Below are 17112 nucleotides of genomic sequence, written 5' to 3' on the forward strand. Positions count from 1 at the left end.
ATGTTTGGAAAGTGCAAAAACCCTCTGAGTGTCATGAGTTTCCTGTCACTGTGGACACGTTCTTCGCTGTCGTTCACAGAGCAGCAGGAGGACAGAGGTCATCCTGAGGTCACGCACACTCAGTTTCACCTGCATCACAGCAGAAACCACACTTCCTCATTCATGGCATAATCTGCTCATGTGTGTTTCATTTTCCATGTGTGTGTGTTTGTGTGCGTAACTCTGAGTGTTGTTCTGCTCACACGCAGCAGGGGGCGCTGTTGTCAGGCAGCATGAAGAGGAGGAGGAGGAGAAGCAGTGCATGCTGGGACAGAAAGGCTTGTCAGTGAGAAGATGATGTTCTTCAGACAAAGAGTCAAACTCTTAACATCTTTATTTACTTTGTTTTCTATTGGATTGAAAACCTTGAATTTTATTTTATATTATTTTGACTTCTTTCTTTTTATTTTATATAAAGCATTTATTCATTTGTAATTGATTTTACTTTCTGTATCTTTTAATTTCACTTTCAATCTTTCACTTTTTGTTATTTTTATCTCAGTGTGTGTGAACCTGTGTGTTTCAGGCTGGTTCTCAGCAGCAGGGGGCGCTCACAGCGCAGGACGGCGGCTCAGTTAATGACAGACATGTTGATTTTTTAAGTCTTTTTTTATTGATGGTTTCAACAAAGAATGACTGAGACGAGCTTTGACCTCGTCCACCACTGAAGCTGCTGTCTCTTCATGTCCTACAGAGGACACAGAGACACTGAGGAACCAGGACAGACCCAGAACCCAGGATAAACCGGTTCAGTGAATGTGGTCCTGAAGGTGTGGAGGTGGATCAGTGAGTCAGAGGAGACGCTGTAGAAGGACAGAGTCCCAGCAGGACAGTCCACATACACTGATACTCTGTGAGAGACAGAGGACATGATGAATGTTTGTGTCCCACAGTGAAAGACAGAGTTACCAAGATCATCAGAGCAGAACAGACTCCAGGACTGATCGTTATGTCCAAACCAACAGTCAAAACTGTTGCCTTTCCTCTTGATTCCTCTGTAACTCAGTGATATATAAACTCTTCCTCTCCACTCGACCTCCCAGTAACAGCGACCAGTCAGACCAGGTCTACACAGCAGCTGAGACCAGGACTCAAATCTGTCTGGATGATCAGGATACGACTGATCTTCTGTCACATGGGTCACTTTCCTGTTGTCGTCAGACAGTTTGAGTTCTCTGCTCATTGTGTTTGTGTCCAGTTCCAGTTTACATGAATCTGATGAAGACAACGAGACACAGCTGCAGTTTATTGATGATCAGCTGATATGTTGTTATTTCCTGTAAATCCATACTTACACTTCCTGAGACCAGGTTTTAACCACTGCTCTCCAGCATGGTCCATCCTGGAGGAAGAAACAGTCTGAATGAGTTTCTGTCCAACATGAGTCCAAACTGTTGTCTTAATGACGCACTCTGGTGGACACAATGATGAACTACAAGGACAGGTGTGTTTCAAAGAGAAGACGGTGGCTGTTTCTCAATACTCAAGTATGCAAGTATGTACTTGCTTACATGGGAAGTATATACTTGAGAAGTACGCTGGGAGTATATACTTGCCAAGTACGGGAGTACACAAGTATGTGGTTGTTTCTCAATACTCAAGTATGCAAGTATGTATGTATTGTTCTGCTGTAGTTCTGCTGTAGTGCTGCAGTGCTGCAGCCTCATTAGCGCCACCTACGGTGTTGATAAATGAACATATGAAATACTTTTAATAAATGCATATATATGTTGTTATTATTTTTACATTTTAAATATTTAACTTCATTTATTAATTTATTTCTATTAAAATATACAATACAAATTATACAATGTGGAAAATAGATATATTACAGCATTGTAGAGTATATATATATATATATATATATATATATATATATATGACTAGTACAAATATATACTACTCTACATATCTAACATTTACATATTATATTTAAATACAGATACAATGACCGTGCGACTTTGATATAAATCTAACATTCAAAGTTAAAATAAAAAAAACATTAACAATATACAAACTTTTAAACTGTCAGGTCAAAACGTTTCCATTAAAAACAAAATAACACGTCAACAACAAATCTATGGATCACACCGAGCATCTAATGACAGCGACGTCTGAGCCAGCGGATCATTTCATCAGGACAGGCCGAGGTCACGCTGCTCTGTGCCGGGCACAGTGAGCGCCGAGCGTCCGCAGAGGCGGAGCTGATCACCTCCGACAAACGTCGCTGCCAAACTATAAATACGTCATATCTTCATACACAAACCACATGTTTGATTTCTAAATGACTCATTTCTCGCCTCAAATGATGTTAAAACTTTGTTCCGGGACAAAGAAAAATATTTATTTCAGATTTATATTTCTATTATCTGCTGCTATGCTCCGCCCAAATGTAATGTCGTTTTTGTCAGGCTTCCTTCTTCTTATGAACGATAGGTGATGAGTTGATGATGCAGGAAAAGACCCCACTGACACAGGACTTGTACCGAACAAAGGGATTTTATTTAGTCACAAGTCAGGCGTCAGAACCAAGCTCTGCAGCAGCTCGGGAGAATGTGTTCTTGCCGAATCTCCGAACAATTCTGCCTCAGAAAAGCAAAACTAACCTTATATAGATTTTCTAGCATTCTTATTTGCAGGCATCACATGTTTCGACCCCCGCCTTTCTCCTGTTTCCATAATGCAACAACTTGAAAAACAAGTTGGGTCCGGATATACCATACTGTCCCATGATCTTTAAATTGGACAATATCACCATTTAGTCAAACAAGAGACATCTATATTTCCTAACTAACCATATTCAAAACAGACCCTCAAGTTTCCTGTCCTATACAGGATGCCTATTGTAAAACGTATGGTCTGACTTGTCATGTGTCCCAGAGACCCTCTTGTCTCATGTTTACTTATTAATGTCAATCATCAATACATTGAAGTATTAAACTTTAGCTGTGTTAATGTGTTCTTCTTAGTTCATATACTTCAGTATTCTGGGATACATGGCCATCCCAAGTACGCTCAAGTCACCTCCGATGCATACCTGGTAAAAATGGGCGGAGCGAGAATACTTCCGGGTCCTCGCTGTTCGCTTACTTGAGAATTGGAACAGCACTTGAACAGTACCGGAGTACGCAAGTACGCACAAGTACGCACAAGTATGGATATTGAGAAACGGCCGGTGTCTGCAGAACCAGAGACCACAGTTTCAGGAGGCTACGCATTTACTCAGCAGCGCCACCACGTGGACAACACAGAAGACAACTTCTGTTCATACATTTGAAACCCACCACGAGTAAACCAGCAACAAGTTGGCCCAGCACAAACCAAGTAAACAAAGAAAATAGATAAAATAGAGGGATTTCATTTGTATTTTTTACAGTGTTTCAAATCGCAGTATTGTGGGTCTAAAAACCATAAACCTTATATTTGAATTACGGTTGTTTGATCCTCGTTCTCACGAGGTGTCTAAAAAGTGTCACTAATGTTTGGTTATACTCACTGACAGAGGAAAACATGATAACAGGACATCTTCAACCTGAACCTGCTGACAAGTTTGAATAATGCTGATGAACATGAAGAGGAAGAGGAGGAGGAAGAGGAGAATACCTGAGAGTGTCCAGTCTCCAGTGAGGACTCTTCAGTCCAGCAGACAGCAGCTTCTCTCCTGAGTCTCCTGGATGATTGTAGCTCAGGTCCAGTTCTCTCAGATGGGAGGGGTTTGAGTTCAGAGCTGAGGTCAGAGAAGAACATCCTTCCTCTGAGACCAGACAACCTGACAGACTGGAGTTAAGAAGATATGATGAACTCAGTGATTCAGAAAAAACATCTTCATCAACAAGAACCTAAAGAAGCAAAGAGTCTGAGTCAGAGTCCTGACCTGAGAGTCTCCAGAGAACAGTGAGGACTCTTCAGTCCATCACACAGCAGCTTCACTCCTGGATCCTGCAGGTCGTTGTTACTCAGGTCCACGTGTCTCAGACGAGAGGACACAGAGCTGAGGACTGAGGACAGAGCTTCACAGCTTCTCTCTGAGAGTTTACAGCCACTCATTCTGAGGAGGAGTTCAAGAAAATCTATTCACATATCTAATTAAAAAAATAATCAGAGTAGAATTGTCCATATAAATCAGCTGAGCACCAACCTGAGAGTCTCCAGAGAACAGTGAGGACTCTTCAGTCCATCACACAGCAACTTCACTCCTGGATCCTGCAGGTCATTGTTACTCAGGTCCAGTTCTCTCAGATGGGAGGGGTTTGAGTTCAGAGCTGAGGTCAGAGAAGAACATCCTTCCTCTGAGACCAGACAACCTGACAGACTGGAGTTAAGAAGATATGATGAAGTCAGTGATTCAGAAAAAACATCTTCATCAACAAGAACCTAAAGAAGCAAAGAGTCTGAGTCAGAGTCCTGACCTGAGAGTCTCCAGAGAACAGTGAGGACTCTTCAGTCCATCACACAGCAGCTTCACTCCTGGATCTTGCAGGTCGTTGTTACTCAGGTCCACGTGTCTCAGACGAGAGGACACAGAGCTGAGGACTGAGGACAGAGCTTCACAGCTTCTCTCTGAGAGTTTACAGCCACTCATTCTGAGGAGGAGTTCAAGAAAATCTATTCACATATCTAATTAAAAAAATAATCAGAGTAGAATTGTCCATATAAATCAGCTGAGCACCAACCTGAGAGTCTCCAGAGAACAGTGAGGACTCTTCAGTCCATCACACAGCAGCTTCACTCCTGGATACTGCAGGTCATTGTTACTCAGGTCCAGTTCTCTCAGATGGGAGGGGTTTGAGTTCAGAGCTGAGGTCAGAGAAGAACATCCTTCCTTTGAGACCAGACAACCTGACAGACTGGAGTTAAGAATATATGATGAACTCAGTGATTCAGAAAAAAACATCTGCATCAACTAGAACCTAAAGAAGCAAAGAGTCTGAGTCAGAGTTCTGACCTGAGAGTCTCCAGAGAACAGTGAGGACTCTTCAGTCCATCACACAGCAGCTTCACTCCTGAATCCTGCAGGTCGTTGTTACTCAGGTCCACGTGTCTCATACGAGAGGACACAGAGCTGAGGACTGAGGACAGAGCTTCACAGCTTCTCTCTGAGAGTTTACAGCCACTCATTCTGAGGAGGAGTTCAAGAAAATCTATTCACATATGTAATTAAAAAAATAATCAGGGACAGGTGAGGAGCGAGAGAAGGGTATCAAGGAGAAACTGCAAGCTTTCAGAAGGCAGTCCCCATCCTCTCCAGAAGAAGTATAAGCTTTGACTGATTTTTGAAGAGTTGGAAAGCTAAACAGAATGTGCTATATTCACCACATGATGAGAATATATATACAGGCGAGGGTTGCTGTATAAGGACACATTTTCTGTGGAATGAACAGAGACCTTTTCTTTTCTTTTTTAGAGCGCCATGGTGGGGGCCCTCAGCCCACAGGTGGGAGAGGCTTTCACTCACAGCTAGATATTTTATCTAGCTCAGGCCAGGGTCTTTTCTTAGAGACCCCAGCCTTGGGATCACTCTTTTTGTTTGTCCTTTTTTCTATTTCTTGCTTATGTTTGGTGTTGTTATTTGTTCAGGGAGCAGATCTTTCAATTTTCATCTTGTTAAGTTTGTTGGTACACTTACAAGTAAATAAGTATGGCTAGTGACAAATTAAAATTCATTTCGTTTAATGTCAATGGGCTGTTGAATCCAGTTAAACGTAGTAAAATCCTATCTAAAGTGAGAACAGAGAAAGCCCATGTGGTTTATTTACAAGAGACCCATTTGACAGACAAGGAGCATATAAAGCTAAAGAAAAGGGGCTTTACAAATCTGTTTTTTTCTTCATACAAATCAGGGCATAGAAGAGGAGTTGCTATTCTCATTTCAAACAAGCTACATTTTGAAAAAGTATTCGAAATGGGTGATAAAGAGGGCACGTTTATTTTAAGTAAGGGGTAAGATAGATGGGAATCCAATTACCTTAGTGAATGTCTATGCACCCCCAGGGAGTGACATTAGTTTCTTCCAAAAAATAACCAATATCATGGTAACTGAAACAGAAGGCCTCTTGATCTGTGGAGGGGATCTAAATATACATCTGCAGCCAAAGTTGGACTCATCTTGTGGAAAAACCCAGGATAGGAAGTCCTTCTATAAGAAAGTAAACACACTATTTGAGGAGGTGGGCTTGATTGATAATGGCGAGATTTTTTCCCTAACAGAAGGGATTACACTTACTACTCTGCTCCTCACTCTCTCTATACAAGAATAGATTATTTCATAACATTTGGGAAGGATAAAGATACAATACATACTTGTGGAATCGGGACAATAGATCTAAGTGACCATGCACCAGTATACTTATCCGCTGATTTTGGCCTGCGATCAAAAAATAATACATGGAAATTGAATTCCAGTCTGTTGAATGATCTGTCTTTTAAGGCACAAATTAAATCAGAAATGTGTCTCTTCTTAGAATTCAATGATACTGGAGAGGTTTCACCTCCCATGTTATGGGATACTCTGAAGGCTGTTCTGAGAGGGAAAATTATAGCAATATCGTCATTTAAGAAAAAAAATAGAAATAAAAAGTTAGAGGATTGAAAAAACAAGCTAAAGGTACTAGAAGGACAACATAAATTAGATTTGGCACAGAATACATTGAGAGAAATTAGACACACCAGGAATGAAATTAATAATTTGGCCACACAAGAAATCGAGAAAGATTTAATGTTTCTGAAACAGAAACACTACGAAAGTGGCTCCAAATCTATGAAAGTAATGGCATGGAAATTGAAAAAATGGATAGCCGAAAATACAATTCATAAAATTAGGGATCCAAGGACAAAAGCGATAAAAAATAAACTAAATAAAATTCAGGAAGCTTTTGAAGTGTTTTACAAAACCTTATATTCTGAAGTCCCAGGTGGGAGTGTGGCCCAAATTGACAGCTTCCTGAATTCCCTAGATTTACCCACTCTCGATGAAAATCTAAATAAAATGATGACTGCGGATATAACTGAAGAAGAATTAAAAGTTGCAATTGGTAGATTTAAATTAAGCAAATCGCCAGGATCTGATGGCTACACGGCAGAGTGGTACAAGGAATTTAAAAAAGAACTAATACCTGTTTTACTTCCTACTCTGAATTGGGCTTTAAAAAATGCGCAAACGCCACCCAGCTGGAAGGAGGCAATAATTTCAGCCATACCAAAAGAAGGCAAGGATAAAGTGGAGTGTGGCTCTTTTAGGCCAATCTCTGTTCTTAATGTGGACTATAAATGATTTACTTCTGTTATGGCCAAACGATTAGAAGAATTCCTGCCGACACTGATACATAATGATCAGACAGGTTTCATACACCAACGCCAAACACAAGACAATATACCAAAGACACTACATATTATGGATCATATACAAAGAAATCAAACTGAAGCAATTGTGATGAGCGTAGATGCTGAAAAGGCCTTTGATTCGGTTAACTGGATTTTTCTCTACAGAGTGTTGCATAGAATTGGCTTCCACGATACAATTATTAAAACCATACAGGCACTATATGACAAACCTACCGCCAGGGTCAAGGTCAATGGATATTTGTCAAATAGTTTTACCCTAGAAAGGGGCACCAGACAGGGCTGTGCATGGTCACCACTACTCTTCGCATTATATTTGGAACCACTAGCTCAGTACATCAGACAAAGAGAAGATATTAAGGGAATCATTATTAAAGGGACGGAATATAAATTGGCCTGTTATGCAGACGATATTTTGATATACCTTGCGCAACCAACTCACTCTCTGCCTAAATTGATGCAAGCATTTGAACAATATGGCCAATTATCTGGGTACAAAATCAACATGAGTAAAACCCAAATACTCTCATATAACTACTGCCCACCAAGAGAAATCAAAAGTAGCTAACCCTTGACATGGCAAACAGAGGCCTTTAAATACTTAGGCATCAACCTACCAAAAGATCTTACAAAATTATCGGAATATAACTATTCACCCATACATAAAAAAATAAAGGATGATATAGCAAGATGCAACTTAATTCCCTTCTTTAGCCTTAGTTCAAGAATTGACTCTATTAAAATGATTATATTGCCAAGACTCTTATATTTATTTCAAACATTGCCAATAGAGATTAACCAAAACCAATTTAACGAGTGGGACAAACTGCTATCCAGGTATATAGCAGTTCGCCTCAAAACCTTACAGCTGGTTAAACAAAAGGGAGGATGGGGCTTGCCTTATTTTAGATATTATTATTTTGCAGTGCAGATGAGAGCAGTGGTATGCTGGTGCAACCCGTCATATACAGCTCAATGGAAAAGCATTGAGGAAAAAATGCCCTCCATCCCCATACAGGCAATTTTAGCTGATAATAACGTGCAAACCCACATAAATAACATTGATAATCCATGGGTGGCGTGGACCCTTAAAGTATGGAAAATTATTATAAAAGAACATAAACTTGAAAATGATATTTTGGCTCTTAAATGGTGTGCTTATGATTGGGATTTTAGACCTAATAAATTGGATTCTAGATTTAAGGACTGGATAGCTAACGGTATAACAGCCTTATGTAGAGTAATGAAAGATGGAAAGTTACTCAGTTTTGAAACGCTTAAAAGGACACATGTTTTAGAAAAACAAGACTTTTATAGATACCTGCAGTTACGGCATTACGTCAATACAAAGATGAAAAATCTAACAAAGATAAACACATGTCTAATTCAATTATTTACAAAAGCCTACGATTCGGAAGCTATTATTAAAACTGTGTCATGCTTATATAAGGGTCTGTCTAATGTGAAATCTCACTCTACTTCATATATTAAAATAAAATGGGAGAAGGAAGGAGGGATAAATATATCTGAGGAAGAATGGACAACAATTTGGAGGTATCAATGGAGATGTACCAGCTCACAGAAGTGGAGGGAATTTGGATGGAAACGCTTGATTAGGTACTTTATTACACCTTCTCAGAAGTCTCACTATGATGATAATTCCCCTGTCTGCTGGAGGAACTGTGGAAATCTAACTTGTACATAGTTGCTAATGTGTGTTTTTCCTTTTTTCATTGTTTGTTTTTTTTGTCTAGGCATTTAGAGCAGACAACAGATGTGAGATGTATGCATGTATGTTTTGCCGGATGTGAATGTCTGTTTCTGAATGTCAATAAAAAATAAATTATAAAAAAATAAAATAAAAAAATAATCAGAGTAGAATTGTCAATATAAATCAGCTGAGCACCAACCTGAGAGTCTCCAGAGAACAGTGAGGACTCTTCAGTCCATCACACAGCAGCTTCACTCCTGGATCCTGCAGGTCATTGTAGCTCAGGTCCAGTTCTCTCAGATGGGAGGGGTTTGAGTTCAGAGCTGAGGTCAGAGAAGAACATCCTTCCTCTGAGACCAGACAACCTGACAGACTGGAGTTAAGAAGATATGATGAACTCAGTGATTCAGAAAAAAACATCTGCATCAACTAGAACCTAAAGAAGCAAATAGTCTGAGTCAGAGTTCTGACCTGAGAGTCTCCAGAGAACAGTGAGGACTCTTCAGTCCATCACACAGCAGCTTCACTCCTGGATCCCGCAGATCGTTGTTACTCAGGTCCACGTGTCTCAGACTAGAGGACAAAGAGCTGAGGACTGAGGACAGAGCTTCACAGCTTCTCTCTGAGAGGTTACAGCCACTCAGTCTGAGATAGAAAACAGTGATGAACAAAAGGTTAAACATGTTTGTCTTGCTCTTTAGAATATGTCTTATTAATATTTATATACTGATCCACGTACAGAGCTTTGTTGGAGGCTTTGACCACTGGCAGCAGCTTCAGAAGAGCCTCCTCTGAAGCAGAGTATTTCTTCAGGTCAAACTCTTCCAGATCTTTTCCTGATGACAGTAAGATGAAGACCAGAGCTGACCACTGAGCAGGAGACAGTGTCTCTGTGGACAGGCGTCCTGATGTGAGGGACTCTTGGATCTCCTCCACAAGAGAACGATGGTTCAGTTCATTCAGACAGTGGAACAGGTTGATGCTTCTCTCTGCTGACAGATTCTCACTGATCTTCCTCTTGATGTACTCAACTGTTTCCTGATTGGTCTGTGAACCACTTCCTGTTTGTGTCAGTAGACCTCTCAAGAGCTTCTGATTGGTCTCCAGTGAAAGACCCAGGAGGAAGCGGAGGGACAAGTCCAGGTGTCCATTTGGACTCAGTAAGGCCTCGTCCACAGCACTCTGGTGCAGATGATTCAGTTTAGGTTTTTTTCCAAACGGTCTGGTCAACTGGCTTGTTGTTGGTTCTGACAACAGATTTGTTCCAGAGGTGATGAAGGTCAGATGAACATGAAGAGCAGCCAGAAACTCGTGAACACTCAGATGGACAAAGCAGAAGACCTTGTCCTGGTACAGGCCTCTCTCCTCTTTAAAGATCTGAGTGAAGACTCCTGAGTAAACTGAAGCTGCTGTGATATCGATGCCACACTCTGTCAGGTCTGATTCATAGAAGATCAGGTTTCCTTTCTGCAGCTGCTCAAAAGCCAGTTTCCCCAGAGACTCAATCATCTTCCTGTTCTCTGGACTCCAGTGTGGATCTGTCTCAGCTCCTCCATCATATTTGACCCTCTTCACTTTGGACTGAACCACCAGGAAGTGGATGTACATCTCAGTCAGGGTCTTGGGCAGTTCTCCTCCATCTCTGGTTTTCAGCATGTTCTCCAGAACTGTTGCAGTGATCCAGCAGAAGACTGGGATGTGGCACATGATGTGGAGGCTTCGTGATGTCTGGATGTGGGAGATGATCCTCCTGGCCTGCTTCTCATCTCTGAACCTCTTCCTGAAGTAGTCCTCCTTCTGTGGGTCCGTGAACCCTCTGACCTCTGTCACCATGTCCACACAGTCAGGAGGGATCTGATTGGCTGCTGCAGGTCGTGTGGTTATCCAGAGCCGAGCAGAGGGAAGCAGTTTCCCCCTGATGAGGTTTGTCAGCAGCACGTCCACTGAGGTGGACGCTGTGACATCAGTCAGGATCTCAGTGTTGTGGAAGTCCAGAGGAAGTCGACACTCGTCCAGACCATCAAAGATGAAGACCACCTTAAAGTCTTCAAACCTGCAGATTCCTGCTTCTTTGGTTTCAGTGAAGAAGTGATGGATGAGTTCCACCAAACTGAACTTCTTCTCTTTCAGCACATTCAGCTCTCTGAAGGTGAAGGGAAACATGAACTGTACGTCCTGGTTGCTTTTGTCTTCAGCCCAGTCCACAGTGAACTTCTGTGTTAACACTGTTTTCCCAATGCCAGCCACGCCCTTTGTCATCACTCTTCTGATTGGTCCGTCTCTTCCAGCTGAGGTTTTAAAGATGTCTTCTTGTCTGATGGATGTTTCTGGTCTGTCTGGTTTCCAGGAAGCTCTTTCAATCTGTCTGACCTCATGTTCTTCATTGACCTCTCCAGTCCCTCCCTCTGTGATGTAGAGCTCTGTGAAGATCTCATTCAGAAGGGTGGGGTTTCCTGCTTTAGCCACGCCCTCAAACAAACACTGGAACTTCTTCTTCAGGTTTGATTTGAGTTCACGTCGACAAGCTGAAGCTCTGATTTCTGACAGAACACAAGAAAATAAATCAGTGAGTGGATCATTGAGAAAATAAGATGTTCTTCCTTTCACATTAAAAGTCCTCTTACTGTCAGCGAGCTTCTCCTGCTTCATCCTCCTTAAGAAGTCCTCTGTGACCTTCAGAAAAGCCTCTCTGCTGCTCCTCTGCTCCTCATCCTCCCTCTGACTCTCTGAGACTTCTGTGTGATCTGTATCCAGAACCTTGTGGATCTTCTTCAGCTCGTTCTTCACAAAGCAGATGATGTTCTCCTCCAGCAGCTGGAACAGAACATGTGAAGTTTAACCTCAGATGATCAGTGACAGAGTGAAGTCCTGCAGGTCCACAGAGCAGCATCCAGACTGTCAGGACCAGGAGCCTCATGTATAAAAGAGTGTGCAGCTTTCATACTAAAAGACGACGTACGCACAAAATTTATAAAGTACGTACGCAAAAAAAATCTCAGATTTATAAAACTGTGCGTACGCCAAGTACAGCGCACCTTTTCTTTATACATCCCATCAAAGGTGAAACTGAGTGGAGATGAATGAGGAACACACCACGCCCACCCACAAATGAATATACAAATGACTCTAAAACGCCTTCGTCCTGAAGAAAAAGGACAACTGCGGCAGCAAAGAAAGAGGGAAATAAGAGAAAAAGAGGGAAAGTGCACGATCAACTCGTCAATTTATGATGTATAAATCTGTAAAAATAGATTATTTTGGTTGTTTTTTTTAGAATTAGTGATAAACACAAAGGAACTAAAATGTCAGGGTCACAGCGACTGCTCTCATATTAATATTGATGCTTAAAAAACTGGCTGTGCATTGATAGTTGATCCTGTGCATGTTTTTTTCTGGTGTAACATGTATGTTTAGACATGACTGATCCATGTGAGCTGAATTTACAGATTATTTCAACAATCTATAAGTGTCACACGTCATCATCGACACACATTACGCACAAAATAAGCAGACAGAGTTCACGGAGTTACTCCATGTAACCATTCATTACTGTCACTGATTGTGTTGTGGATGCTGCGCCTTTCTCTTGCGATGAAAGGCGCAGCGGTGGTTATTTCGTTATCGTGTGGATTAAAATGGGATAAAGAAAATGTTCTACTCAACGTTCAAGTCCCGTTTTCTTACAACAAATGAGTCTGTAACTTTATTTTGAGTTTAAAACATTATAGACTGACGTGTGTTCATGTGTTCATGTCAGCAGCTGTGTTTACATCACTGTGTTACATAAAGAAAATATTCATCTGTGGAAAATTAATTTCAGTAATTTGCTCAAAGTAAATAAGTGAGTCTCCCTCTCTCTCTCACACACACACACACACACACACACAGGTTTGTAGTGTGTGTGTTCGCTCACAGGATCAGTTTCGTCTTCAGTGTCCTCTCTGATGTTATCCACATATGTTCAAACGTACGTGGTGTATCAGTATTGTTTGTCACAGAAAATTCATGTTTGTCACTGTAGACACATTAATAATATTATTTTCAAACACTGTGATAAGTTTCAGAGCTTAATATTGCAACGTCTCCACCTGACAAGAGTTTGCGGAGCTCTCGGCAAATTCTCACGGCGGCTCGAGAGTTTGCGCTGCGATGCGCAAACTTCCACGCCAAGTACATTTTTATACATGCCGTCTGTGCGTGAAAGCAAGCGTACGCCGTCTTTTTGTGCGTACGCACGGTTTATACATGAGGCCCCAGGACTCTGCTTCAGTATTAACAGTAGTGTCATGTTTGTACATTTACACACCTTAAATATGGAGTCCAGGTCTGCTCCATGCTGCTGGACAGACTGACCACTGAGAACCTCTGTCTTCTGCTGATCAACTCTGAGGAGAAAAGATTCAGTGTCATTTACTAAACAATCATTTGTTTCTACCAGGTTTTCAATGTGCTGCACCTACGATTCTTCTTCAGCCAAGTTCACATGACATGAGTTTGACAGGTTGAAGACAAAAGTCCCTGAAGGACAGTCTCTAGTGTTTGTTATGTGTGAAGTCTCAAAGACACAATCAGAGAGGCTTGTCCATGAGTCCCTGGCCAATCATGGACTCTGACTAGATTTACTGCTGGAAACGTATTCAGAGACGAGGACAGGCTGAAGACGTTTAGTGGAGACAGAAAAACAAGACTGGTCCACCAAAGAGAAGAAGAGTGTTTTTCTGGATTCAACATGTTTTGGACTTTACAGGCTCCCCCTGGTGGAGGATCATGTAAGTGTGTGTTACTATGTGTGAAATTCTTACATCAGTTCACCATGTTTTTGTCCATCCTTGAAGTTAATAAGACAATCTATAGACTGGTCACTCTTCATGGACATACAGCTGGGTCCAGGTCCAGGACTGGCAGAGTCTGGTCCCTGTTGATGGATCGTCCTACAAACACAGGACATGACATGTAATACAACATCTGCTGTGAGTGATCTCATTAATGATCTACAGTATCAGGAGACACAAGGAAAACAGGTTTGTGTCAGAAATGGTTGAGTGTGACCCAGATGGTGTCAAACACTACACTGATTAACACATTTAAGACTTCCACATCTTCAGTCAGATCACTTTACCCAAACCCAAGCATGTGAGCCAGGACTGTTCCACAATTATTCAACATTTCTTTTTTTCATGGGTCCAGATCTGAGATTAAATGGGGACGGGTCTGTTTGGGACTTGGGTCCAGAATGTCTTAGGTCTGCATGGGTCTGGGTCTGAATTCTCAAATATTAGGTGTCTCTGGTGCTACATGGTGGATCATTTGAGTTGTTGACCTGTGAAGACCTCCACCCTCCATCATCTGACCTCTGTTCTTGTTTGAAGTGCAAAGGTTCATCCATGGACCAGTCACTCGACATGGAGACACAGCTGGGTCCAGGTCCAGGTCTGGCAGAGTCTGGTCTCTGTTGATGGATCCTCCTACAAACACATGATGTGTAAATAAAACACTGAGCTGTGACATGGAGACGAGTCACATGATCCATGAGATCCTCATCTCACCTCTGACCCTCATGTTCCTTACACAGAGTGGTTTTAGAGGGCGGAGCTTCCTCTTCACTGGCCTTGATCTGATACATAGCAGAGCGCCACCTGCTGGGAGAATAAAACTTGCTCATTACAAGTTCTGCTAACATGGGTGGACCACATTGACCTAATGTGGGCCGGTCAGCAAGAAGACTTTTTTTAACTACAGAATTGGCCGACATGACCCTCATTGGCTGACTGAACAATCGGCACAGCCCATTGGTTTATGCTAATAATGGACTGTCAGTCACTCAGTTACTGGTTCATTTCATGGTTTAAACAGAAGAGCCCGCCCTCTGGTGGTCAGGTAAGAAGCTGCCCAATAGATAGATACATACATATGTATGTTAAACATCTGGACTTTGAAGAGATGTCGTTAATTGTGACGATTGAGAATAAACGTTTAATTTAACTCAGTCCAGCAGAACTTCTCTTTCACCAAAAGCACAAATGTCCTCTAAACCAGTGATTTACAAACATTTAAGTCACTGAACAACAGAATCAGTGACGTGAGATTCATGAGCTTCACAGTAAAAACATCAACTTTTTCGTTTTCACTGCATTTCTTTTTCAATCCGTGTTTCTGCTGCACGTCACATGTACTTTTATGTGTTATCATCTATGTGTTTTTTTATATTGTTTCTATGTGAAATAAACTAAACAGCTGATGGAGACAGAGTGAGTCAGAGGAGGCGGAGTTAAGTCATAAGAACATGATGGATCTGTAACAGGGAAGTGATTGTTTTGCAGTTAGCAGCACTAGCCAAGTTAGCTGAGAGAGGATCCACTTTTCAGACAAAGGTCAAAGTAAAAGAAAACGAGTTCATATCTTAGGAATTATTGAACAGGAAATTCCACTTTTCACTGTAGCTGTCACTTTTACTCCATGATTGATTCTTTAGCTGTGACAAAGGAACACGACTCTCTCTACAAAAACAAACACAGTGAACTTGTAGAAAAGTCTTTTGTTACAACCAGGTGACGTTTGAGCTCCAAACAACATCTGGTCGTTAACAAGAGTTTGTGTTTATAGATGTTACATTTAAATATGTTTGATGTCAAACCATCACTCAGTGAATTAAGACCATACAGAAGTTCAGCTCGTGGGTTCTAAGCATCCACGTGATTCCAGTGTGTAATATCACATGTCAACCAGCAGATGTCAGCATTTATACTGTGTCAGCAGAGCTGCTTCAAAAGGGTTGGGCCTTCTTCACGTTCAGAGGAACCAGGACATGTTCACATCCCATAATAAGACAAGTTTGCAGTATTACACCAGACATTTAAGCCTCTCTAAGTCACTACAGGGTCAATTCATTCTGTGTAAAAACCTCAGTCACTGAACAAGAGTCAGTGACGTGAGATTCATGAGCTTCACAGTAAAAACATCACGTCCACTCAAAGTCACGTGTGATGAGATGAGTTTAGTTTCGTTACCTTGTGAAAGCAGGAAATGATCGTCATGAAGCTGCTGAACGTCTGTGAAGTGATTCTGCTGCTGAACAGGAAACAAACCACAGACCAAAGTTTTCTCAAGTCTCATCTGAAGGAAATGTGATGAATGTGATCAAATCCAAGACAGTCTAGCTGCAGACCTGCTCTGTCAGGACCCTTCGTTGCAGTCCTGCACTGTGAGGTCTCCTGCGCTGTCAGGACCGGAAGTTGATTCGAAGCCTTTCAAAATAAAAGCGAGCATACCGGAAGCACGTATTCAAAATGAAAGCGAAAGCATGCATTTTTCAAGTCAAGTGACAACAACTTTGCAGTTGGCTAAACAGCTAAACAGTCTTTATTCACTAGAACGTTATGTTGCACACTATATATTGACTATATAAAGTTATATTAATTTGAAAGAATTGGGTTTTGGACTTTTGGGTAGTTTTTATTGTGTTATCGTGTCGATAGTGCTCACTTAAATGTGCCATTTTCCTACTCAAAGACCAAGAAAACTGAGTTATATCATATAGTTTTTATATAATTATGTTTTACTTATTACGACATTATTTGTCTCTTACAGATGCATATTTCAATCTTAAGTACCGGCACTACGCCCAAAGTTGAACGCTGCACGTCATGCTGCAAGCAATTTCACTGCCCCCTGTGCCTAAAAATGAAACCAACAAAATTGTCCAAGCTGCAGAGCCACTTAGAGGCACATAGGAAAGGTGGCATTTTATTTAAAGGTAAGCATAATGTATTTGTCTGTGTGTTTGTACTCATAAGTATGAGCCAACGCTACTAACGTCTGACAGGTTGTGGTTTGGCTGGGAAAAGGGGAAAAGGAAAATGAGGGGAATGTAAGTTGCAGTGAAGAACACCTCACCTCACAGTTTTAGTCACTTTCAAAAATGAAAAGTTTAGAATCAGATTCTCTGCTCTGCAAGTCAAAATGTATGTGAGTTATGTGAGCCAAATCAATAGCAGAAAATGAAAAGTTAAGTGAAAAGTGAAAAC

General features: G+C 41.3%; 1 protein-coding gene across 1 annotated transcript; it reads right to left on the minus strand.

The window, feature by feature from the left end:
- Nucleotides 1-664: 664 nt before the first annotated feature.
- On the minus strand, nt 665-11810 carry LOC131443309 (protein NLRC3-like). Its single transcript, XM_058612830.1, has 7 exons — nt 11713-11810; nt 9836-11628; nt 4985-5157; nt 4449-4622; nt 3914-4087; nt 3648-3816; nt 665-1291 (listed from the first exon to the last, which is right to left on the minus strand). The coding sequence occupies exons 1-7, from the start codon at nt 11735-11737 to the stop codon at nt 728-730; spliced, it is 3072 nt and encodes a 1023-aa protein (XP_058468813.1). The 5' UTR covers nt 11738-11810; the 3' UTR covers nt 665-727.
- Between the last annotated feature and the right edge of the window lie 5302 nt (nt 11811-17112).

The sequence above is a fragment of the Solea solea genome, chromosome 17 (assembly GCF_958295425.1).
Source record: "Solea solea chromosome 17, fSolSol10.1, whole genome shotgun sequence".
NCBI lineage: Eukaryota > Metazoa > Chordata > Actinopteri > Pleuronectiformes > Soleidae > Solea > Solea solea.

What these genes read in the sequence shown, in the direction of transcription:
- LOC131443309 (XM_058612830.1), bottom strand. Translation starts at nt 11,737, where the DNA reads ATGAAGCAGGAGAAGCTCGCTGACA. An exon ending in GCAGGAGAAGCTCGCTGACA is followed by an intron (nt 11,629 to 11,712) that starts GTAAGAGGACTT and finishes GTGTTCTGTCAG; the next exon opens with AAATCAGAGCTTCAGCTTGT. An exon ending in CAGTGGTCAAAGCCTCCAAC is followed by an intron (nt 5,158 to 9,835) that starts AAAGCTCTGTAC and finishes CTCCTCCTCAGA; the next exon opens with ATGAGTGGCTGTAAACTCTC.